We start from the raw sequence: 18,579 nt of genomic DNA, 5'->3' as shown, positions 1-18,579 counted from the left end.
GAGGCTAGTACTCGTACTGCAGACAGTCAATGAGAGAAGAGGAGGCTAGTACTCGTACTGCATCCAGTCAATGAGGGAAGGGGAGGCTAGTACTCGTACTGCAGACAGTCAATGAGAGAAGGGGAGGCTAGTTCTCATACTGCAGACAGTCAATGAGAGAAGAGGAGGCTAGTACTCGTACTGCAGCCAGTCAATGAGGGAAGGGGAGGCTAGTACTCGTACTGCAGACAGTCAATGAGAGAAGGGGAGGCTAGTACTCGTACTGCAGCCAGTCAATGAGGGAAGGGGAGACTAGTACTCGTACTGCAGACAGTCAATGAGAGAAGGGGAGGCTAGTTCTCGTACTGCAGACAGTCAATGAGGGAAGGGGAGGCTAGTACTCATACTGCTGACAGTCAATGAGAGAAGAGGAGGCTAGTACTCGTACTGCAGACAGTCAATGAGAGAAGAGGAGGCTAGTACTCGTACTGCAGCCAGTCAATCAGGGAAGGGGAGGCTAGTTCTCGTACTGCGGACAGTCAATGAGAGAAGAGGAGGCTAGTTCTCGTACTGCGGACAGTCAATGAGGGAAGGGGAGGCTAGTTCTCGTACTGCGGACAGTCAATGAGAGAAGGGGAGGCTAGTTCTCGTACTGCGGACAGTCAATGAGGGAAGGGGAGGCTAGTTCTCGTACTGCGGACAGTCAATGAGAGAAGGGGAGGCTAGTACTCGTACTGCAGTCAATCAATGAGGGAAGGGGAGGCAGGTCTGGGGACTCCAGTGAGGAGCTGCATTCTAAACTGAAGCGAATCCTGAATGAGGCTGCACTGTTCTCCAGCTGCGAGAGGAACCAAGAAAATAAACAACTCAAATAAATCAATTATATAATAATTTATTAATTATCAACATTTCTAAAACTTTCCCATTTGAACAATATCACATCTATATACATTGTTTACACGTGTGTATAGAGGTTTATAATGACTAGTACCAGGTATATATAGATTACTACATCACGTTATTCACAGTATGTCATATTGTCCAACAGAACATGACTTATACTCAAGTTTGTTGCTTGCGCTTGATGGTCATTATAACGGGCTGTAACGTCACATGCATAAGGTTTTAATAGACGGACTAGTACATAAGTATCAATAGACTAGTACATAAGTATCAAGAGACCAGTACATAAGTATCAAGAGACCATTACATGAGTATCAAGAGACCAGTACATGAGTATCAAGAGACCAGTACATGAGTATCAAGAGACCAGTACATGAGTATCAAGAGACTAGTACATAAGTAATAGAGACTAGTACATAAGTATCAATGAATAAATATTGATAGCTCTTTGTACAAGAGATCTTTGAAAAAAAATGCAATTCAAAATAAACTTCTGAAATTCAGAATAAAATGCTAATTCAAATTTTTGGAAGAAATGCAGGATTTGTGATGCAAGGGGGTTGGGTATTATTAAAAAGGCGAATCACAAGTAGGATTAGGTACTAATTGTGTAGTAGGTCTATGATAACCAGGACCACTACTACTAGCCTCTGATGTCATACTATGTGCATCTTTCTGCGATAGTCTCACACCTGAACTATCTGTGTGGCCATTTGGTTTGGATTCACTGATTTCGGAAGCTGCTGCGGCTGCTGCTGCGGCTGCTGCTTGGATTTGTGCCTCGATGAGGGTTTTTCGTAGAGTTTTTCTTTTCTGAAAATATTTGAGATTTATATTCGATTTAAACATCTCATATACTTAAACATAACACTGTACATCAATGATTAGAAATCATTGCCAAAAACAAGGATAAAATAGAGTAAACCTCGGTTAATCGGTATCACTAGGGGAACCAAGCTTTTTAGAAGGGATGAAAAGTTGTACGGATCACAGATAATCCATAGTTGTATGAATTTATCAAAAGTCATATAAACAATGATTTAAAGGTATATAACCAGTACAATAGCCGGTTTACAGATACTCATTTATTGCCCGTAGTGGCGACAATTAAAGACACTTGAATGAAATCCGGAACCAGATATAGATTACACATGAGGCTTTAACGTAACTAGAGTTTTATACAGATTGATCGGGGTTGGATTAAATAACCGAAGTTTACTGTATACTACATGTATCTTACAACTTTTGTTTTATCAAGTTTGACGTTTTAAATTAATAAATGTAGTCAAACTCATTTGAGACAACTATTATGTCGATGGCTTACAATCTAAATGATGATATATATATATATATATATATATATATATATATATATATATATATATATATATATATATATATATATATATATATATATATATATATATATATATATATATATATATATAAATATATATATATATGTATATATATATATATATATATATATATATATATATATATATATATATATATATATATATATATATATATATATATATATATATATATAATAGACTTCTCTGAGTTTGAGTAAGATAATCATAAAATGTATGAACCGTATTTTAAAACGTACAATGTATATGATAATGTATAATATAAATAGATATTCTAAATGAATAAACAAACAAACTGATTCTCCACGGTGCCAATATTAAAGCAGGAAAAGTGTTCAGTGAAACAGTGAAAGATTGTTTGAATAATAAAACAACGCTAGCATTTATTCTTACACCTTTAAACTACCCTTAGAACCGATGAGTGAACCCTCCTCCTCAAGAAGGTTCATCATCCAAAACAATATTCAATGGTATCATTTGAAGGAAGCATTTATTCAATAAGCTGTAAGCACACACGAAACAGATCAGAGATAGAAACAGTGGAAACAGATATGAGCGAAAATGAATCCTGTACAGCAAAAAAAAAACACGGCAATAAAAAACAGACAGTTTAAATCTGAAACATTAGAACATGGGGTACAAACCAACTAGCAGTCTCTGTGATGCTGAAAGAGGGAAAAGTGGGGAATTAGACACAGATTAATAGAGAATGTAATCACCAGCAGAACTGCTGCAGATATCATGCATGTGTAAAGGCTTTAAGGGAACCTACTTGGTGGAAGGTTAAAAGGAACCCACTTGGTTGAAGGTTTAAAGGAACCCAATTTTGGGTGAAGGTTTAAGGGAACCCACTCGGTTGAAGGTTTAAGGGAACCCACTTGGTGGAAGGTTAAAAGGAACCCAATCGGTTGAAGGTTTAAGGGAACCCACTCGGTTGAAGGTTTATGGAATCCACTCGGTTGAAGGTTTAAGGGAACCCACTCGGTTGAAGGTTTTAAAGGAACCCAATCGGTTGAAGGTTTAAGGGAACCCACTCGGTTGAAGGTTTAAGGGAACCCACTCGGTTGAAGGTTTAAGGGAACCCACTTGGTGGAAGGTTTAAGGGACCATTATGACTATACGTATTAGTTTAAAGCTGTCCTGTTGTTGTTATCATGCATCATATTGAAGTCATGGACCTGTTGTTAATTCATGCTGTGTCTCCTGTTTTAAACCCATGCTTATGTTATTACCCATTTCTAACGGCCGAATGTTTTTGATCGAGTTCCTCTTTCAATTTTCTTCTGATTTCACGACGTACTTTACGTCTCTGTAAAAAGTATCGACAGCCGCGACCCGAACAAAAATTTATTAATCAGTTGAACATCAGGGATAGATTTTTCTTTATTGAAACCCAGCACGGATTTCATATCTCATAGATAATAGGATGAGTATTAGGGGAAATGTGTTACCCAGGTATCAAATCAAATTTGAATACAGAAGAAAGCGCTGTGTATTACAGGTATTACAAGCAGCTTCATCGGGGAGATTTATTTGTAATTATTCTGCTCATTCAGTAATCTCTATAAATACTGTTGTTTCTCCATTGACTCGATGAAGCTACTATCATACACCTCTAATAGAATCAGGTTTACCTACAACAACTACCTGTTTTACACCTGTTTTTGTGTTAAAAGATTTAAAGATATTTGTGTAAATTACAATAATGTGATCAGAAATAGTGTACAGGTCAGGTAGAGACCTACATTCACTCAATGCAGTTGGTATTACAGTATAGTGCATTGAAAGTTACTGCGGATAGTGAGTGATTGTGAACAGTTTTACATACTACATGATTACAACAGTTTTTATACAATAATTAACAATGTGTAATTAGACAGTACTGACCTCTATATTCCCGCGCCAGCGCTGAGCGGCAGATCGCGCCACTTCCAACTCTTTCTCTTTCATCCCGCGATGCTTTTTATACGCGATTTCAATAAATATTAGAAAAACACCGGCTACAATTCCACCAGCGACCAACATAAATACACCTGTAATATACAATTACGAGAAGTCATTAAGATAATGATCATCGAGTCTGAGAGTAATAAACCGTGTAGATGATGACGTACCTGCCATATTAGTGAGACCAAGAGTAGCCGGTGAAGAATCATGATCAATACATTCAGTAGAATGTAAAATCCATTTAGTATCCAAAGTTTCCATTGATCCAACTGTAAAATCATAACATTACGATATTTCAATCTCGTTTCTAAATGCATTAAACGATGTCACAATTTATAACAAATCGGTTAAACTCAATCCAGAACTGGTCGAACTGATCTTAAGTCGTTAGATTGGTTATATAACAAAAATGAATTTAGACTGGTCTTAAATTGTTACATTGGTTATGGAACCAAAATGAGCTTAGACTGATCTTAAATTGTTAGATTGGTTATGGAACCAAAATGAGCTTAAACTGATCTTTAGTTGTTAGATCGGTTATAGAACCAAAATGAGCTTAGACTGGTCTTAAGTTGTTAGATCGGTTATAGAACCAAAATGAGCTTAGACTGGTCTTAAGTTGTTAGATTGGTTATAGAACCAAAATGAGCTTAGACTGGTCTTAAGTTGTTAGATTGGTTATAGAACCAAAATGAGCTTAGATCGGTCTTAAGTTGTTAGATCGGTTATAGAACCAAAATGAGTTTAGATCGGTCTTAATTTCATTTTGTCAGATTGAATATAGAACTGAAGACTTTGACTAAAATCTAAGCCTTCGCAGCAACTGACAACAGAAAAATAGATAGACAATTATTCACCTTCGTGCATCTGTAATATTTTCACAGATATTCGATTTAACCAAGGACTTTTTCTTGGTAAACCAATAGCGAATCCAGACCGTCCGAACAAATCACCGGCGGTTATCAAATCACAACTACGAGCTGCTTCATATTCTAACCGTGTCGAATCCCAAATAAATGCACTTAAACGACTGCAATTACAGTAAAAATTACAGTAAATCTATTTGGACAACATTTCATAGAATTGTATGTAACTTGTGTCAAACTCAAGCCTGAAGTCATCTTAGTTGCGACGATTATTATTTTCATGACTTATGTTAAATGATGACTTACACTTAGTAAATTATATTGAAAATACAAATTGAGACTAAAAGATATAGACGACTTACACTTAGTGAATTGAATTGGTAAGGACTCAATATACAAATATAAAGTAACTCATTCCTCCTGTTGTATATTAACCCCTCATTTTAGTTATTTCTGATGATATTCTCTAGAGAGAGTTCATAACTTTGTGAATTCTAATTCTTCATTCAATAAATGAAATTTTTTTTAAATCTTTTCAATGAGTGGGTTTTAATCTAATCATTCATCTATTCCCTGCATGCACGTGTACGGACTGTGATGTGACGATGACTCAGTTATAAATAGATACAAACTCTTACTCTTCCATGATATCTTTAATAGCGGCTTCAGGAGTTTCATACAAATGATCTTCCATTGTACGATACATCGTAGATAATTCAACGTGACGTTTAAAATAACCTAAAACCGCGCTGTTTTTTACTGTCGAAAATGTGAAATCTTTCTGCGGATTCCTCAACTTTAACGAGAGAAAATAAAATCATTGTTTACTTCATAAAGAAAATAAAATCATTGTTTACTTCATAAAGAAAATAAAATCATTGTTTACTTCATAAAGAAAATAAAATCATTGTTTACTTCATAAAGAAAATAAAATCATTGTTTACTTCATAAAGAAAATAAAATCATTGTTTACTTCATAAAGGAAATGAAATCATTGTTTACTTCATAAAGAAAATAAAATCATTGTTTACTTCATAAAGAAAATAAAATCGTTGTTTACTTCATAAAGAAAATAAAATCATTGTTTACTTCATAAAGAAAATAAAATCATTGTTTACTTCATAAAGGAAATGAAATCATTGTTTACTTCATAAAGAAAATAAAATCATTGTTAACTTCATAAAGAGTTCTCGTTGATTGTGGGAATAAATAAAAGGTCGATTGAATAGAAATCTTACACGAGCGTCATCGATACCAGTTATAGAAGCTTCAGGTCGATCCAATACGAGAAAAGCCGCTAAATTAGCCGTATAAGATGCTACAATAATCATAGCGAATCCAGCCCAAACCATTCCTAAAACACGAGCGCTGAAACTTCTAGGAGTTCCTGTATAAATAAATCAATATCTATTATATACATATAGAATGATCTAACAGTTTAAATGTGTGGTGATAGTTACATACCTTCTCCTATCCCACTATTGAGAAGTACTCCCCAAGCAAACCACATCGCGCTCGATAAATTCAACGCATCTTCTTGTGTATCATTACTTTTAGCTAACTTAAATCGACCGAACGGACTGAATCTATCCAACAAATACAACACTAGCGCCACCACGTGGACCGATAGAACAACTAGAATCCATAGCGTATCTTTAAACGGTTGAAGGAAAGAATCTAGACTTGATTCTTTCTGAGCCTAAAAAAGAATCAACATTTCAAATTTTAACAATCTTCAAAAGGATCAAATACATAAGACTAAGCGCTTCTCTCGGATGCCACTGAACCAATAAATATTCTCGATGAAGCAGCAAGTGAATTTCAGGGGGTGGTCAGAGTGACAATGGGTCATCATTGAATTAAATGAAGTAGGGAAATTAAGCTCTGTGACAAGCAGAGTACAGAGCCCGTGAGCTCTGTGACAAGCAGAGTACAGGGCACGTGAGCTCTGTGACAAGCAGAGTACAGGGCACGTGAGCTCTGTGACAAGCAGAGTACAGAGCCCGTGAGCTCTGTGACAAGCAGAGTACAGGGCACGTGAGCTCTGTGACAAGCAGAGTACAGGGCACGTGAGCTCTGTGACAAGCAGAGTACAGGGCACGTGAGCTCTGTGACAAGCAGAGTACAGGGCCCGTGAGCTCTGTGACAAGCAGAGTACAGGGCACGTGAGCTCTGTGACAAGCAGAGTACAGGGCATGTGAGCTCTGTGACAAGCAGAGTACAGGGCACGTGAGCTCTGTGACAAGCAGAGTACAGGGCACGTGAGCTCTGTGACAAGCAGAGTACAGGGCACGTGAGCTCTGGGACAAGCAGAGTACAGGGCACGTGAGCTCTGTGACAAGCAGAGTACAGGGCACGTGAGCTCTGGGACAAGCAGAGTACAGGGCACGTGAGCTCTGTGACAAGCAGAGTACAGGGCACGTGAGCTCTGTGACAAGCAGAGTACAGGGCACGTGAGCTCTGGGACAAGCAGAGTACAGGGCACGTGAGCTCTGTGACAAGCAGAGTACAGGGCACGTGAGCTCTGTGACAAGCAGAGTACAGGGCACGTGAGCTCTGTGACAAGCAGAGTACAGGGCACGTGAGCTCTGTGACAAGCAGAGTACAGGGCACGTGAGCTCTGTGACAAGCAGAGTACAGTACCTTTTTAACGAGAATTGTGATTCCTTGATATTTAAACGGTTTAGTAAAATCGACGTATTGGGCACGATCTGGGTCGATTGTCATCGGAGCTACGATCATATCGGCTCGTCCGTTAACTAGTTCACCCATTAATCCATTCCACTGACGTTCAGAACTACCATTCACCTTTAATATATCAACATTAACACATTTATCGGTTGAAATGGAGAGATTTCACATAAAAGCAGCCATCTTGGATTTCGATTAAGGCAGCCACGTTGGATTTTGATTTTGGCAGCCATCTTGGATTTTGATTAAGGCAGCCTCCGGTAAAATATTTTATCGGCGTTTCGTATATTTGATCAGATCATCCAAGAATGCCGAAATATGTGCAGACAGTATATAGTGTAGACTTACGCGATCTAAAGAACCGAATTTATTATCAGGAACTAAATACATGTCAAATGTAAAGTTTTCAGATGTTGATATTTCAATGAGTAAATCAATACAATATCCAGTACAGCAATAATCAAACTGTTTATCTATAAATAAATAAATACATCATCAGTAAAATACAGTCAAACACCCAGGGTCTGTCTAATCTGGGTCAACTAAACATCAATATCTAATCCGGATTCTCTCATAAACTGCATTCAATTCACAAGGATTAAGTAGATTCTATAAAGGAACATTGTCACGATCCGTTTGTTATAGCTGATAGTTCTATATACAGTGGCACCACGATACAACAAACTTCAGGAGACCAGAAAATCTGTTCGTTATAACTGATAGTTCTATATACAGCGGAACCTCGCTACAGCGAACTTCAGGAGACCAGAAAATCTGTTTGTTATAACTGATAGTTCTATATACAGCGGAACCTCTTTACAACGAACTTCAGGAGACCAGAAAATCTGTTCGTTATAACCGATAGTTCTATATACAGCAGAACAACGAATGTTAGAGTATAAAATTGGCCTGGGTAATAATACTGAAAATGTAAAGCGCTCTGAGCAGCCTGGCTGGATTTAGCGCTATATAAGACACATATCATATTATATTATATATTTCAGGAGACCAGAAAATCTGTTCGTTATAACTGATAGTTCTATATACAGTGGAACCTCGTTACAACGAACTTCAGGAGACCAGAAAATGTGTTCATTATAACCGATAGTTCTATATACAACGGAACCTCGTAACAACGAACTTCAGGGCAACAGAAAATCTGTTTGTTATAACTGATAGTTCTATATACAACGGAACCTCGTAACAACGAACTTCAGGGCAACAGAAAATCTGTTTGTTACAGCTGATAGTTCTATGTTCATTATCAAAATTGTCCTATTTGTGATGAAATTCTAGGTTTGTTATATCTAAAAAAATCCATATATCAGGTTCCACTGCACCGTAATGAGGAGAATCGACAGTTCTGTTATGATATATTCACCTGGGTTATTTTGATGCGGTTTCGGGCAATAAACTTCATTATTAGCCACATCACAATCGAGTTTACTATTTACAGGTCGTACGTTAATAAACGGAATACTTTCAATAGTTACAACTTTCATATACGTTGAGAATTTGTATCCTTCAGGAGTAGAAACCCGACCTCCGGGCCAAATCATCATAGACTCATTCAGAATGAGTGCTTGAGACCAACCATCCTAGAAAACACAATCACACAGATCTTAAGTTGTTAGATTAGTTATAGAACCAAATGAGCTTAGACTGGTCTTAAGTTGTTAGATTGATTATAGAACCAAATGAGCTTAGACTGGTCTTAAGTTGTTAGATTGATTATAGAACCAAATGAGCTTAGACTGGTCTTAAGTTGTTAGATTGGTTATAGAACCAAAATGAGTTTGAACTGATCTTAACCCTTTCAGTGTGTCTACACCGCAGTGCAGTGTATGAATGGGTGATGGATTTTGCTAGTACACCGCACTGTGGTGTATTGATTTAATTAGTTTTTAGTTTTTATCTCTATACAAAGATGACAGCACCCGTCAAACATAGTGAAATATTAGAACCTGATGATACACTGCACTGCGGTGGTGTAGACGCATTGTAGTGCTATTCCTGTTATTCAACACACTAGGGTGGAATTTTCCCAAATTTTCACATTTTCTCCAGCAGTATAGGGTATTACTTAGTCAGCACGGAAAGGGTTAAGTTGTTAGATTGTCTATCAAACTAAAATGAGCTCAGACTGGTCTTAAAGTTGTTTAGATTGAACTTGGACTGGTGTTTAACAATAGAACTGAAGATTTGAATTCTATAACTGACCCCTGGTACTGCTGCTGGTATTACCTGATTTTGACCGTAATGTCCAACTATCACGTGATCATTCTCATGAATATTAATGATGTCATATTTTGGATTGCGTCTGTCACCGGAATCAGTAAATGACACCTCGCCAGTTAAACCTTCAACATTCTCCATCAGCAACTGCCTAAAAATGCATCATCCACTTTAATTCATTTACAATTTCAAATGGGTTCGTGCCTATTTGACAGGGGCCAAATTTGGCGGGATGACAAACGTCGAACCTGGCCCGTACCAAATTTAAAAACAGGTCAAACTGTTGCTTGTGGTATCTAAAGAATCACCTGACTTGCCACAATATCATTACGATAGCACTTTAGTAACTAGTGAATGATATATGTCTCATTTTTATTTGGAACTGATTCAGGGTCAGTCAAATTGTCCACATGTGATCGTGGTTATCACAAACTTACTTCAATAACATATCTCCGCTGTTCTTCCAATCTGTGACGCTCTCATTGCAGCTAATAGGGGGCGCTGTCAAATTCTTATTCTGTAGAACTTTATTAAAAGCTTTACCGATGATTTTAACGCTATCTTTGATGTGATATTCTTCATTTTTACCGTGTTGTAACTTCAATCCTAACGCACCTTTAAAATCATCAAATATCAAATATAACATTCATCTTTCATTCCATACATCAATTCATCATAATTGAAAACTGAAAAGAATTTCTTTCTTTACTTCGAATAATTACTATCAGAATCACTGAAGTCATTTTGGTTAGAATGATCGTTTAACTGATGACTTACACTTAGTAAATTGATTTAGAAATACAAATTGGAACTTAAAAATAGATACAACTTCACTAATGGGACGTCTTATCCAAATGACGACTTATGTGACGACTTATCCGTACACTGACAGAAACTAACCGATAGGGATATTAGACGCATTCATAGCTTGTTCCGTTAGAATCCAAACTGAACCTTCCTGAGTCATATTCAACCGAGACGTATCTTTGAAAATCGTTTCTGCATCTTGTTTTCTTTAAATAAGACATTTCTATTAAAACATTTAGAAAAAATACAATACACCGCGCGCGCTTGCCACTGATTGCCTCTAATTATCACCTGCTCTGCATGACAAAAAAATTTTCCTATCCCAATTTATGTGATGACTACCCATCAATTGACTGGAATAATTTTTTTCAAAACATCAGGAGCCAGTTCCACAGTTGTGAGTTAAGAGTTAGCTCTGAGTTAAAGTTAGTTCATTTTCGATGAGTTAACTCAGAGTCAAATCTTAACTCAGAACTGTGGAACTGGACCCAGTATATTGAATTATAATTTGATTCGTAAATTATAATAATTAATGAGATAATGAGCCATCGTTGATCCAACTGCCCCTGAATTCACTGGTTTATTGGTTTGAAGCAAGCGTATTTCTAAAATCCACAACCAGAGGGTTAACTGTAATAATTCAACATTGTGAGTAATAAAATCTCCAACATGATATAAACAGGTGCAGAAACTTACGAAGCACTGAGAAGGTATATAATAGTACTGTCTAAAGCGATTTTCTTTAGAATATCTGTATAACTGACTGCACCGGGAACGTAGTCTATAGTTTTACTGCTCTGCAAATATATATCAATACATTTTATCTATTTACGTAGCGATCATTTATACTAATAATTAATGAGACACGAGTTTAGATAGTTTGAATAGCGGTTAGATCTGACTCGAGCGGAGTCTTCTGCGCCATCCGTCTCAGAATTTTAAGCATTTTGATTTTATTTCCATTAAGTTGTGTACACAAAATTTCAATAAAACTCACATCTTTTACAGTCAGATATCTGCACTCTCAAATCAAAACATCCGACTTGAGCAGAGAACATTTTCAGTTCATTAAGAAAGTTTATAAATTTAACCCTTTCAGTGCGTCTACACCGCAGTGCGGTGTATAAATCAGTGATGGATTTTGCTAGTACACCGCACTGCAGTGTATTGGTGTAATTAGTAATTATCTCTATTGAAAAATGGCAGAAAGTTTCAAACATAGTGAAATACTAGTAACTAACGATACACCGCACTGCGGTGTAGACGCACTATAGTGGTATTCCCGTTATTCAACACACTAGGGTGGAATTTTTTAGAATTTTCAAATTTTCTCCAGCATTATAGGGTATTAATTAGTCAGCACGGAAAGGGTTAACAGGTCAATGATGGTGCTAAGAATACATAACGGGCCAACAACCAGAACAGGGCTAACAAAAGACGATGAGGATCGATCTTTAAACTTGCAGCAATTGCTTCAAAATGGAACCTCACTCATTTTAAACGTGTTTCATGAACCGCGTTCTGGTTGTTGTAAACACCTGTTGATATCATTCAGTTCATCATATACATTGAACTAGTTACTAATCAATATGACACATATTTGTAAAGCATCATCAGTTCTTCGTTCCAATCATAAATGTAATTCATGCCACATTAATTCACATCTGTGAATTGTCCACATCTGTGGACAATTTCAATTCCCTCTTCCAGTTCAACAGTTGAACTCATTATTAACAGAAGTTCATTTTCAATGATTGATTCATTCCAACTAATTGAAATGAAATTCAGTCAGGGGTCTTAGATTCAGGGATCTAAGATTCAGGGATCTGAGGGTCTTACCACATGTTTAGGGTCAATTGATAAAAAAGTTGATTCCGGCAACAGGTGCCCTTTTGAAAAGAAAAGTCAAAGACTCCTCTTGAATATTGGACTAAAGTGCGCCTTTTCTTACAGTACCGTATTAGAACCGTTTCAGATTTTTGCAACGACTTCACTGATCTGCCTTTGTCAAGTCAAGTGTCGCATATCTCGGCAAATTAAAGAATCGTCTATAGTGTAAACATAAGGAACTGGTTTTACCAAAAATCAATTTTAGAGGCAGATTCTCGGAGGGTGATAAAGATTGAACTTACAATCGGTTCTCTGAGTTGAATATTATTCTGAAATGAAGCTACCATCGCTCGTCCCTCCTGATCCTGACCGTGAATCAAAATAACCTTCTTCCATTTGAAATGTCGTACTATGTCCAACCAAACTTTAGCTTGATGAGAATATGGCGGAACTGTGCGTAAATATGAGCCATGTAAATTCTTAAATACAAACAAAATCATTTTCAAACAAATCTCTTTGATTTTCAGTAGAATATAGTTAATTGTCGATAAATAGATTTCGTTTTTAATCTTTTATATTCGTACAAATTTTAATTTCATCTTCTAATTCTCCGCGACAAGAATCTGCACTAGATTTATTTCTTATAAATTTGAGAAATTGCACCAAGCTATTCTCAACTTATTATTTCTTAGAGATTTGAGAAATTTTTATTTACAAAATGAAATCTAGTTTCTTACAGACATAGCATTATTTGTATGGATTTTAAAAAATAGTTTAAACGGAGAAGCAAAACCTGTACCTTGTCAGACAGGACGCTGTCTCTGGCTGTTATTCCAATTACAGGAATATGATAAAAACCGCAAGTATAAGATATAGATACCGGTGGTTGAGTAAATTCACCCGGAGGATGACTGGCTATAACTGCGTAAATATGTTTCGGTAGAACGCGTTCACAAATAGCTATCGCTGACACAATCGGATTTTCACTCATTATTTCAAACGTAGAATTAAAGTGAATTTCATTTTTCAGAGTTTGACGTTCGTTGTTTAATAATTCTACAGCTGCGTGGAATATCTGCTGATGTTCACGTGAACTAAGAACACCCGCTATTGTTATAAACGTAGGCTGTTGACTAATTACTAATCCGGTATTAATTAGTATCGGTATAATCACCATCACAACACGTACTGCAGCCATCTCTACTGCACACTGCAAATATATAAATATATTACAAATACAATAATCCGCAGAAAATAACATTTGCACAGAGCACAAAAACAGGACCAGACGTTAAATTATCATTTACAAACTACTATTTATGAATACTACCTGAAGACACTTCTTACATATTTGATGATAGTTTTATAAGATTTTTGATAAATCAAAAGTTTGCTGATGGGATAAAATGAATATCATTCTCCAGTAAGGATTTCCCTTAGGATAACGACGTGGACGAGGGAACTCAATACTGAACGTAATAATTCACATGTACCGGTAGTAACGATTACTGAAAATCATTCGAAGGGGATTTTTAAAAAGAAAGTTGCAAATAAAAGTGCCCTGAACCCGGCAGCCTGAAACACAGTAACACCGCAAAAACCGGAGTAATGAAATACGTCGAATAAACTACTAGCTCAACGAAACATTTCAAACTTGCGGAATTTTATATCATAGCTCAAATAGAAGTTTTACAGATTGCGTTCTGGATTGTGCTAATGAAGTGGAAGTAAGTAACAACAGTTGTGAATTTGAGTTAACAGAGACAGTTTGACAGTGACGACAGAACTGTCTCTCGACTCTATACACTATACACTAAACATGATTCCTCGTCAAAAATGTTGTTATTTGTCAGCAGGGATTTCTATAGGATTATTTCTTATGATTTGTATCTATGTAAATATATCACCGGGACATGTGAAAACTATTATTAGTAAGGTATGTACTGAAAGTAAACCTAGCATGCACTTCATAACAAGGCTCGACAAAATTGTGTCAGCATTGAGCAGCATCGTTTTTCGTGATGTCCCAGTTTCAGCCTCTGATTTCAGTATTTTCAAAGAAAACGCAGGAAATAATTTGATCAAACATCTTCTAATGGAGAAATCAGAAATTTCTTGTTGGGATAATTTGATAGTATCCCAACAAAAAATCTTGTACCCCCAGGACACCGGGATACTGCCAAAATATTTCATATGAGTTTAAAAATGTAATTAATTCAGGATCCAGTTCCACAGTTGTGAGAGTAAGTTTAAATAGGCCTTCACGAGTCACAATATGTATTTCCATAGAACTCAAATGAGTTTTATGGTATTTCTTATTCAATCTGCTAAGTGTAAGTAATAATGATCGTCCCAATTTCAACCACAGGTGAGTTTACTGTAAATCCCCATAGAGAATCAAATTAACTCGAAAATGTAGAACTGGCTCCTGTAGCTTTTAAAAATGTACATTTCATTCATAAAATAAAATACAACTAAATTGATGATTTCAGATAAAATTTCATCAGATTTCGTCTTTAGAAAGTTCTAACAGCAAAAACACTGCAGATTCCTTGGACAAGATTTACAAACAAAGACTCGATTTCTTGAAACAGCAGTGCAAAAATCTTACAACAAAACCAACAGGTATTTAATCAACCGATCAACAGGCTCGGTAAACCTATTAGGCAAATTTAACTAACATCTATTTGACAAAAGTAGAAAACCTTCTATTTCCCTGATAGTAACAATAATCATAATTCTGAACTCGAGGAAATTCTTATGTTGTACTCCTAACGCTACAGAAAACAATGTGCCACAGTTTAAATGAAGATATTTCATTCTTCCACAAGAATTTGATAGAATATCAAAAACTCTGAACTCAATGAATTACAAATCAATTATATTTACAGGTAATTATAGAAATCTTGTAGTGGACAAAAGAAACAAAATAATATATTGTAAGATCGCTAAAGTTGGAACAACGGTTTGGAAAAATATAATGCTGTTTACAAACGGAAGACTTAAAGTGAATAGTTTATCGATTGTGAAAGGACACGATGCCCCAAATGTCCATACAATTGCTGCTCGATATTTCAAATCACTCGGCAGTTTTTCGAAAGAAGAACAAAAGGAAATAACATCGACTTATTTCAAATTTCTATTCGTGCGTCATCCTCTCGAGAGATTGTTATCGGCTTATTTGGATAAAGTGAAAAATCCTTGGTTACGAAAAGGAATAGCGAAATATTTCAAACGAGATTATCAAAAGGAATATAAACCTTCGTTTAAAGAGTTTGTAGAATATAGTATTCCAAAAAATAATAATCACTGGAATATATACAACAATATGTGTCATCCTTGTGAAATCAACTATGACTTCATAGGTAAATACGGAGGTACAATCGAAAATGATTTCGAACTCGTTCAAGATCATTTTAAATTAGATCCGAAACTAAAGAATACAACTGTATATCCACGCACTTATTCATCTGAGAAAATGAAGAGTTATTACAAAGATATTCCGCAAACACTTCTAAATAAAATACATAAAAAATATAAAGATGATTTTATACTTTTTAATTACGAGTTTAATCCATCATTTTGAAGTGTTTTTGGAATTATCAATTATATAAATCCAATCATCAGATGTAGGGCCGGCTAGTAAATTACCTAATCGTTGGTGGTAAGCTTTTAAAATCGGATCTGGGCTTAGGCTATATCGATTGGGAAAACATGCGATCGTGGAACTAAACCACAGACAGGTCACTGACTAGGCCTATGACTACTAGGCTCGTTCTATATCTTTGAAGATTGGATTTAGATTAATCTTGAAATAGGCATCAGTTTTCACATAGTGTGATTGTCATTAATACTCTACACTTGAGAGAATATACATCAATTTATTTGTCAATTCAAACTTGTTCTATGTATCTATGGCTATTGTGGAAAATAAATTGAATGACATGAATGGATTTCTATTTTCTATTTATTTTGTCTTCTGCGTTTGGTGTGATTGGTTAGGAGGGTCTGCTGAGAATGAATGTTAGTTAGTGAATAGGTGTCGCCAACCCTGACTGATCACCAGTCATTCACTTCAGGATCCAGTTCCCCAGTTCTGAGTTAGACATGTTAGAGTTAACTCTGAGTCAAATCTTAACTCACAACTGTGGAACTGGATCCTTGAGTCCGGCTTACCTTTCAAAAAACAACACCCGTCAGCGTCTTCAATATCTACCTTGTTGATAAATCAATTTGAATGGCGAGTCTCCATCTTCCTCGTCGGATCGGATCATGATGTACCCAACCACCTTACCCTCAACAACCCGCACCTCGTATCATTCAACTGAATACCAGCGTTATTCATCATCAAATTAAACTAATTATTCGAACATCCCCAGGAAGTATGGGATAGTGAACAGGGATGATACGGAGGAGAGTGTAATAGCTGATACTGGGCGCATCGTGATTGTTTTAAAGATGGCCGCGCCCATGAAATTATAATTGATCAAAAATTAATAAAATTCAGGAATTTTTTGGTATTTTGAGTTATGTAGATGTTACTTCTAATGTTTATCTGATTTATATCTGTCCAATGCGCGGTGTTTACGGCATCAACGACTGCGCTATTTTACATGATAAGCCGTTAATATATTTTATCACTGAAACATGAGCTTCTCGTATATCACTATAGATGGCAGCACTATTGATCCGTAACATGAATTGGAATAAATATATTACAGGTAAAAAGTTTTTTGTATTCACGTTAGAATAATAGAAATACGGTAGTCCCCTAAATGATTTCTCTTCATTACTTTATTTAGAAAAGCTCTTAAAGAAAGGTTTGCTGAATGGTGTTTGTTTGACATCTCCGCACGGGCATTGTCTTTACGAATATGGGATTCTTTCCAATACCGGTACTGAGGTAACATCTGAGTCTTATAGTTTTATAGAATAATTGTTTACTAATCTATGACGAAATATATAACGTGTGAATTGTCTATTTTCCAGAATGATTGGTCATTGTTCTCGAGGGCATTCCCTGATCCTGATGCCGCTCTTATGAACGGTTTTGAAATTTCATTAAACTATAATTATACTGGTACACTGATGAATAATAGATTATATAAACAGAAATATAAAGTTTATAAACAAACCTATTGCAGGTAAGATAGTGAGGTTTCATTAATTTAGATTGATAGATGATAGTAAAAATGCAACGATCAAAATCTTTGGTGGAACTCTGGGTGGGGGTGGAACTCTGGGTTGTGGTGGAACTCTGTGTCGTGGTGGAACTTTGTGTCGTGGTGGAACTCTGGGTGGGGGTGGAACTCTGGGTGGGGGTGGAACTCTGGGTGGGGGTAGAACTCTGGGTGGGGGTAGAACTCTGTGTCGTGGTGGAACTCTGGGTGGGGTGGAACTCTGGGTGGGGGTGGAACTCTGTGTCGTGGTGGAACTCTGGGTGGGGTGGAACCCTGGGTGGGGGTGGAACTCTGTGTCGTGGTGGAACTCTGGGTGGGGGTGGAACTCTGGGTGGGGGTGGAACTCTGGGTGGAGGTGGAATTCTGGGTGGGGGTGGAACTCTGTGTCGTGGTGGAACTCTGTGTCGTGGTGGAACTCTGGGTGGGGGTGGAACTCTGTGTCGTGGTGGAACTCTGGGTTGTGGTGGAACTCTGTGTCGTGGTGGAACTCTGGGTGGAGGTGGAACTCTGGGTGGAGGTGGAACTCTTGGTGGAGGTGGAACTCTGGGTGGGGGTGGAACTCTGGGTTGTGGAGTTTATTTTGCTGTTGTATTTTTCAGTATGTATGCTACAGTTGTCGGCGGATACGATGGACTGATTGTATGTAAATTACCATATGGATTATTGATCTGTACGTTCTTCGGGGGACTGAATTCTCCTCATTCAGTTGTAAAAGAGGTCGAATCATTTTGTGATAAATTGAGAGCTTAATGAAGCGCATTGTAA

General features: G+C 36.8%; 3 protein-coding genes across 3 annotated transcripts; 2 read left to right on the top strand and 1 right to left on the bottom strand.

The window, feature by feature from the left end:
- Nucleotides 1-886: 886 nt before the first annotated feature.
- Nucleotides 887-17,093, bottom strand: LOC141915439 (glutamate receptor ionotropic, NMDA 1-like). The gene is made up of 18 exons (XM_074806964.1): nucleotides 16,811-17,093; nucleotides 13,434-13,844; nucleotides 12,884-13,113; nucleotides 11,501-11,596; nucleotides 10,898-11,010; nucleotides 10,435-10,612; nucleotides 10,007-10,148; nucleotides 9,144-9,360; nucleotides 8,111-8,235; nucleotides 7,715-7,879; nucleotides 6,536-6,770; nucleotides 6,310-6,458; nucleotides 5,710-5,867; nucleotides 5,063-5,235; nucleotides 4,373-4,474; nucleotides 4,146-4,291; nucleotides 3,491-3,567; nucleotides 887-1,695 (listed from the first exon to the last, which is right to left on the bottom strand). The coding sequence occupies exons 2-18, from the start codon at nucleotides 13,830-13,832 to the stop codon at nucleotides 1,569-1,571; spliced, it is 2,832 nt and encodes a 943-aa protein (XP_074663065.1). The 5' UTR covers nucleotides 13,833-13,844; nucleotides 16,811-17,093; the 3' UTR covers nucleotides 887-1,568.
- On the top strand, nucleotides 14,978-16,220 carry LOC141915265 (carbohydrate sulfotransferase 11-like). Its single transcript, XM_074806733.1, has 2 exons — nucleotides 14,978-15,002; nucleotides 15,526-16,220. Exons 1-2 carry the CDS (start codon nucleotides 14,978-14,980, stop codon nucleotides 16,218-16,220), a joined length of 720 nt encoding a protein of 239 aa, XP_074662834.1.
- LOC141915442 (uncharacterized) lies at nucleotides 17,018-18,570 on the top strand. The gene is made up of 4 exons (XM_074806966.1): nucleotides 17,018-17,355; nucleotides 17,437-17,537; nucleotides 17,624-17,778; nucleotides 18,414-18,570. The coding sequence occupies exons 1-4, from the start codon at nucleotides 17,307-17,309 to the stop codon at nucleotides 18,562-18,564; spliced, it is 456 nt and encodes a 151-aa protein (XP_074663067.1). The 5' UTR covers nucleotides 17,018-17,306; the 3' UTR covers nucleotides 18,565-18,570.
- The last annotated feature ends 9 nt before the right edge of the window (nucleotides 18,571-18,579 follow it).

The sequence above is a fragment of the Tubulanus polymorphus genome, chromosome 1, assembly GCF_964204645.1.
Source record: "Tubulanus polymorphus chromosome 1, tnTubPoly1.2, whole genome shotgun sequence".
In the NCBI taxonomy this organism is placed as follows: domain Eukaryota; kingdom Metazoa; phylum Nemertea; class Palaeonemertea; order Tubulaniformes; family Tubulanidae; genus Tubulanus; species Tubulanus polymorphus.
This window is presented reverse-complemented; position numbering and strand designations above follow the sequence as displayed.

What these genes read in the sequence shown, in the direction of transcription:
- LOC141915442 (XM_074806966.1), top strand. Translation starts at nt 17,307, where the DNA reads ATGGCAGCACTATTGATCCGTAACATGAATTGGAATAAATATATTACA. An exon ending in TTGGAATAAATATATTACAG is followed by an intron (nt 17,356 to 17,436) that starts GTAAAAAGTTTT and finishes TACTTTATTTAG; the next exon opens with AAAAGCTCTTAAAGAAAGGT. An exon ending in TTTCCAATACCGGTACTGAG is followed by an intron (nt 17,538 to 17,623) that starts GTAACATCTGAG and finishes TCTATTTTCCAG; the next exon opens with AATGATTGGTCATTGTTCTC.
- LOC141915439 (XM_074806964.1), bottom strand. Translation starts at nt 13,832, where the DNA reads ATGGCTGCAGTACGTGTTGTGATGGTGATTATACCGATACTAATTAAT. An exon ending in TGCGTCTAATATCCCTATCG is followed by an intron (nt 10,613 to 10,897) that starts GTTAGTTTCTGT and finishes ATGATTTTAAAG; the next exon opens with GTGCGTTAGGATTGAAGTTA. An exon ending in AATTCGGTTCTTTAGATCGC is followed by an intron (nt 7,880 to 8,110) that starts GTAAGTCTACAC and finishes GATATATTAAAG; the next exon opens with GTGAATGGTAGTTCTGAACG.
- LOC141915265 (XM_074806733.1), top strand. Translation starts at nt 14,978, where the DNA reads ATGATCGTCCCAATTTCAACCACAG. An exon ending in CGTCCCAATTTCAACCACAG is followed by an intron (nt 15,003 to 15,525) that starts GTGAGTTTACTG and finishes TTATATTTACAG; the next exon opens with GTAATTATAGAAATCTTGTA.